Source organism: Podarcis liolepis (genome assembly GCF_965112155.1).
Source record: "Podarcis liolepis genome assembly, chromosome: Z".
Classification (NCBI taxonomy): Eukaryota; Metazoa; Chordata; class Lepidosauria; order Squamata; family Lacertidae; genus Podarcis; species Podarcis liolepis.
In genome coordinates, this window is record NC_139570.1 from 9,448,610 (window position 1) to 9,455,364 (window position 6,755).

The 6,755-nt window shown below is 49.1% G+C and overlaps 1 protein-coding gene across 4 annotated transcripts in view; it reads right to left on the reverse strand.

Moving 5' to 3' along the window:
* TBC1D8B (TBC1 domain family member 8B) overlaps window positions 1-6,755 on the reverse strand; it is a 49,421-nt gene extending 42,666 nt beyond the window's left edge. For 2 of the 4 annotated variants that reach the window (XM_083486271.1, XM_083486272.1), the window contains exon 1: window positions 2,400-5,341. Coding sequence is in view for 1 of the 4 variants with exons in the window: in XM_083486269.1 (XP_083342395.1) it covers window positions 6,064-6,193 (130 nt within the window). In the remaining 3 variants the exon portion in view is untranslated. Of the gene's footprint in view, window positions 1-2,399; window positions 5,342-6,063 lie in introns of those variants that run through there. The other 2 variants (XM_083486269.1, XM_083486270.1) reach the window with 2 other exon arrangements.

Genomic DNA, 6,755 nt, shown 5'->3' on the forward strand with positions numbered 1-6,755 from the left:
CAGGCCTAGACACTGACTCTGTCTCACACAACATACTTATCAATGAAAAAATTGTGCAGAGGGAATAGTTAAAAGATGTGATGTTATTTTCTTTAAGTCCCAGAACTGAATATCCTATATTAATATAAAGGGTATGAATTTTGGCAGAAAGCATTTGCACTGATTACCGGATTACCGCCTTTCACCAGATAAAAACACAGTTTCTAACTGCAATATTAGTCATAAAGCAAAGGGGGGAGGGAATCTCCGTGACTCAAAGCTAGCTACAGTGCTTCCAGCTAAATTATTCTTTCTACATCCCCTTTGGCACTATTCAATATAAAACGAACTGCAAACTCTAAGATCCTGGCCTCACACCAACAGGCAAGCTCATTAAAATTTCAAAAGCGCGGAGTAAAATATCATAGCTAGGTATCCCCCAAAGCCAAAAAGCGACGCTAGCAGGTGTGCCTGTACGTGTGCATATGTATGTGTATAATGCATTTGTGATCATTACGGTATGTTACCTGAGATAAACGGTTGCTTTATTAAGGTTCATGCTCTGGGTGAGTCTCATCAGCCTTGCAAATGCCCACTTGCCTGGCAGCCTGTGGTGGGTACCAATCGCTTCCAGGCATAGAAGAGAGTTTGTCCATTAGAAGAGGACAGGTTCCTACCCCTCCGCAACCCACGCCCTATTACAGGCCATCAATCTGCTACAAATGACTAATGCAAGAGTAGGTGGCTGTGCCGATGGGCTGGTGACGCCTTTGGATGGATCCGCATAGCAGGCATAACCCTATGCATGTGGCGACTGCAAGGACAAAAATGGGGCAACACTCTCCACTGCTTATAGGAAGCACAGCACACAAGCAAGATGCATGTGGCCCAGTTCAACAGCCTCCTGGGGGTTGCATCAGCAGCAGAAGCAAGCCATTTTTTCTGACAAAGCATGCTGCTGCTGCTGCCTCACTCAAACAACCACCTGCTTTGAGAGCAGGTGTTGTGCAGTGGATTAAGGTTGAAAGCCAGGAAGAACTGGGCCATTAGTTGCAAACTCTGTGACAGCTTCAGGGCGCACCCCCCCCCCAACAAACAGAGAAGGCAATGTTGGCTTACTGGAAACTGCCTCAGACCAGGTAAGGCTCTTTGTGCAGGTAGCTCAGGTTGTACCCCGAGACTGGCAGTAGCTCTCCAGGACTGCAGGCAGAGGGCGGTTTTCCACATCACCTGCAACCTGATCTTTTCTTTTAAAACAACAAGTTGATTATTTTTTTTGAGATGTACAGATAAAGGTAAAGGTAAAGAGACCCCTGACCATTAGGTCCACTCGTAGCTGACTCGGGGGTTGCAGCACTCATCTCGCTTTATTGGCCAAGGGAGCCAGCATACAGCTTCCGGATCATGTGGCCAGCATGACTAAGCCGCTTCTGGCGAACCAGAGCAGCACGTGGAAACGCCGTTTCTCTTCCCGCCAGAGCGGTACCTATTTATCTACTTGCACTTTGATGTGCTTTTGAACTGCTAGGTTGGCAGGAGCAGGGACCGAGCAACAGGAGCTCAACCCGTCGCGGGGATTCAAACCACCGACCTTCTGAACGGCAAGCCCAAGGCTCAGTGGTTTAGACTACAGCGCCACCCGCGTCCAATGTACAGCCCTAATATAGAGCAGCTTTCTCTTTAACCTATGACTAATGGTTCTTTGGGTTTGAACCAGAAGCTGTAGCTGGAGAAGAACAATGGCGACTGGAACAATTGGTCATAAGCATGTTGCTTAAAACATTGCACAGGCTGCCAATTTGCTAACATGCCAAGTTCCAATACTGTTGAAGGTAAACGAATTCCCGTAGCAACCCAGTATAGATGTTCGGTTCACTACAATTGTTAGATCAGGCCTTCTAACTGTCCTGCAGCCTGTGCAGATCCACCTGGAGACAACTAGGAGAAAGGTGTGTCCCCCCCCCCCATGTTGGCACCCACCTTTTGGAATAAAGTCCCAAGGCGACCTTGCTTGGGCTTCGACTCAGGATGGGGAACATGTGCCTCTCCAGACTCCAAGTCCCATCATTCCCAACTACTGGCCTGGCAGGCTGGGACTGATGGGAGTTGGAGTTCAACAGCATCCAGAGTAGTGCAGGTTCCCCATCTGTGGTTTAGATGCTTGTTCAATACTTATTTACTCAAGTATTTGATGCCACTGTTCATCTACTGTGGATAATTTGCATTTTCTGGTTTTACTGTACTGGCCTTAAGGAGATAAGTTTGCAAACTTGCCTGGGATGTAAGGCAGTGGTATAAAAAGTAATTATGAATAAACAAACAAACAAATAAACCTTTGCAATGTACTGAATGGGGCTGGCATTTCTTCTGAACAAGCATGTTTAGCAAGTGTGTGCTGGGGTGTGCGCGATGTAACTTACTTTTAGCACCACAGTCAGGCCATGCTGAGTCTATATGCTGCTTTTGCTTCTCAACATGCTGTTTCTGTTGTGGATGCAATCCCTAGGAGGCAACTGAACCGGGGCACAGGCATTTGGGTAGTTATTTCACCTGCAGGCTTTCCATTGCGCAGGGCTATACCCCAAACATAGGTAACATACTGCCTTATGCTGAGTAAGACCATTGGGCCAACCTAGCTGAGCATCACCTACACTGACCGGCAGCTGATCTCCAGGGTCTCAGGAGGGAGTCTCTCTCAGCCTTACCTGCAAACTGAACCTGGGATCTTCTGCATGCTGAGCTTGAGCTACAGCTCAGCACAGAAGCAGAGCCATTTCTGCAGAGGAAGCTCCAAGTTCATTCTCCTCCACGCGTGATGAGCCGCTGCAGCTGCTGACCCTACTGGTCCATGCAACAAAACTAATGGGTGGCAGGCAAGCAGCCAAGCAGATTGACAAAAGAAACACATTTCCCCCCCACACAATGCATAATCAGCTCATGGAATTTCACCAGCACCAACTTAGATGGCCAGTAGCTCTTTTGTGTGTGCTTTTTTCAAGTGTTCATCAAACTGAAGGGGGGGCGGGGATTCAATGATTAAAGGCTCTTTGCTTTGTTAGCTTAATTGAACCTTCACATTCAGCGGCCATGTATCTCTGAACTCAGCAGGTGCTGGGGAAGAACATGGACAGTCATCAACGTCATGTCCAGAACACGGGAACAGAACACTGAATTAGATGCGGGCGGGTTTTTTTTTAATCAGGGCAGGGAATGTGAAGCCTGGGGGCTGGTGGGGGCTCTCCATTCATCTCCATTTGTATCCTTAGATCAATCTCAAGACCCTGAGTGGTCTTGCTTCACACCACAAGTGCTTTTTTGCCTGGCTGGAATCACAGGATTGAAGAATGGGAAGGGACCACGAGAGTCATCGAATCAAACCCTGTGCAATGCAGGAAAAACCTTTACCAACGTGGGGCTAAGATTAAGAGTCTCAGCTTCTTGCTTCCCAGGACGGATGATGTAGTGCGTGAAAAAACTAGCCTACCATGCAAAGTTAAAATGCACTCAACTTCTCCACACCTGCATGTGGCCGTTGAAGGATGTTTCAGAAGGGTATGAGGCCTGCAGGCTGGACAAGGATTCTCTGCCCTTGGTTTTTGTTATTCTTCAGTCCCTGTTCCACACTGTAACTAATCCTCAGTACACACAATTGGAAAAAAGATGCAACTGGAAAATTGCTTTCCCTGCCTCCATGTGGCTCTCCTTTCTCTGTGGTTTGTCCTACAGCAAACGTTCAGATTGTAAATGCCTTGGGGCAGGGGCCTGCCCTCTTGTGCTTTGTGAAACTGCCATGCAGATTGAAGACACACTTAGGAGTAGTTATAACAGGAGTTTTAAATGTTGCCTTGAGCTCATTTGGAAAAGCAAGGAAAGCGTAATGACAGGAACAGCAACAATCAAACTGAACAAACAACAATTAAGTAGAATTTCGCCTGACCAAGAGAAGCAATTTATTCTACACAGCTATTGTGAAAAATTGTCTCACCCCTTATATACTCAATCAACCACCATGTTCTGTAGGTGAGGGTCTCCTGCAGACACCAGGTCTTATCAGGGGATCCATTCCACAAAATGTAGCAGCAGGGTCTTTAGTGTGGTAGCTCCTACTCGGTTGGTAGAGCAGAAGACTCTTAATTTCATGACCATGGGTTCGAGCCCCATGTTGGGTGAAAGATTCCTGAATTGCAGGGGGTTGAACTAGATGACCCTTATGGTCCCTTTCAACTCAACAATTCTATGAATTTTCTTCCCTTGGCTATTCAGCGGACACTGCCTTTTTGGCACCTGCTGAAGACCTTCCTCTTCTTTTAATAGCAGAGTTCCCTCCCCAGACTGCATCTATTAGATGTTTCTATTGTTATTAGATGTTTATTAGATGTTTATATTAGATGTTTCTATTGTTTTGTCGCTTGTTTGTTTACCACCCTGGGCTCCTTGGGGATAAAGAGTGGGGTATACATTTAATAAATGAATGAATAAAAGAATAGGAACCCTTGTCCTCACTTAGAACCAGGGGTTACCAGGTATTCTTTTATTTTGTTCATTTGTTTGCTTTGCTTCCTAGGTGTTTTAAGAGCTGCCATGCTAGGGAAAACGCCAGCAACAGAATCTATTCCTGACCCGGAGATGCAGAAATGGGGGGAAACTTCGGCTGCCCACTGCGACCTTTCACACATCTCTGCAAGAAACCAGTTGCCTGCCCATTATTATTATTATTATTACTATTATTAAGAAGGTGGCGACACCCCGTGGTCATCTTAGCAAGCTAGAACTTTTAAGCACACCAGAACACAGCCAGTTAAAAATGACGGCAGCAGCAACACCATACCAAGCTAAGCACTAGAAAGTGTTCTCTTTTGCAAAGGTTTGCTAATCTGCTCCCTCCTGTGCTCTTAAATGCACCTGCTTCTCAATACATTAGCAGGTAAGCAAGCTTTTATCCCACAGTCCAAAAGCTTCACCTGCTGGTCTCTTCACTTCAAGGGCAAAAAGGCGGTACCAGGCTCAGAGTGGACAAGAGGCAGAATAAAACACGGCTTCACACCAAGCTAGTTCAAACCTATGGAACTGACTGCCACAAAACACTGCAAATAGCCAATAAATTATACTGTTCCCCCCACATTTTTTTAAAGAAAGTAGATTAATTCAGAGGTGGCCCCATGGAGCCTCAAACCTCAACAGCAGTATAACTCTTGAACAGCAAGTGCTTGAGACATACTATATAGAAAACCATTAGCCACAACAGTTGCATAGAGCTTCCCCGTTCAGGAGTAGTCAGTAACCCCTCGCAACTACCAGATGATGGCTTTGAACCCTGCTTCTGGTCTCTTCCTAAAAATATCTGAATGGCTACTGCTGGAAACAATATGCAGGGCATAACGAGGAGTTGCATTAGGCCATGTGTAGGGGAACCTATGGTCTTCCAGATGTCGATGAACTACAGCTCCCACCATTCCTGGCTGCTGCCCTTATTTGCTGGGGCTGGTGTAAGTTGATGTTCAGCAACATCTGGAAGATGAAAGAACCCCCCCACCCCACCCTGCATATGGACTAGACCGGTCCTTTGGGCAGATTCATAGGTAGGACTGTTTTTGCCTTCCTGGACAGCTGACCACCTCGTCTGCACTCAGAACCCCACCACAGCCAGGGTGCAAAAACAACTGGTGTGGAGAAGCGGACTAGGGCACCTCGGGGCCAAGAAGGGGGACACGGGTTCGAATCCCCCCTGCATGTCCAAGTATCTTTCAGCATTAATCTACCTGCCTCACCAAGGTGCTTGTTGGAATCAATTCAGGTGTGGAGGGAAAGACCCATACCCGGATCTCACCCTAGAGCTCACCTGGTGTGCGGCCTTAGCTCTCAGCCTAACCTACCTCTCAGGGCTGTTGTGAGGACACAGCGCGCGTGGGGAGGGGGAAGGGGAAAGGGAGGGAGAAGACCCAAGTTGAAATCCCAACTTGCCCTTGCAAAGCAATAACTCTCAGTCTAGCCCGGGCTCCCTCGCAGGGTTGTTGTGAGAATGCAAGGGAGGAATCTAACCGGGAGGGGCGGAAAAGAGGGAGAGGGAGGGAGCCGCTGCCTTACCGGTGAGCCCTCCTCCGCCTTCCTCCCCACAGCCTCTCCTCCTCTGCAGGACGAAGTACCGGTTGGAGCGCTCCAAGACCCACAGCTTCAGCGCGTTCTTTAGCAGCACCTCCTCGGGAGCCAGCCACATTATTGCTGCTTGCAGAGGCAGCTCCGCTCAGCCTTCCATGCCCGCCTCCCGCGCTGCGCGCTGCTCCTCCCGGGCTCCCACGTACGCAGACAGCCGGCCAGAGGCTCCCCGGGAGAGGCAGAGGGAGGGGCGGGCAGGAGCGCGAGCTGCCCGCTGGGGACTGTAGTTCCAAGGGCTGCTCCTCTCCACGCCGTGCGCCTCCGTGGCGCACTACAAGCCCCGGCAAGCCTTGCGCAGCCAGCTCCCCCCCCCCCTCCGGCTGCTGCCTCTCCTCTAAGGGGCTGGCCGCCTTTGCCTTGACAGCTGGAGAGTTGGGGAGGGAAGGTTCCCGTCGCCACCGCACCCCGGCTCCCTCCCTGCTGCTGCTTCTGTTTGTTTTCAAAAAGTGGCCGACTTCTGCGGTTTGTTTCTTGGCTGAAGCCTTCCGGGGAGTGTTGGCCAACTCCGTTGAGGTGGTTAAGTTTGCCCCCCACCATGCACGTCCCACGACATTGGCAGGGCTGGATCGTGTGCAGAGGAGGGAGCCCAAGATGGTCAAGGGTGTGGATACCAAGCCTGATGA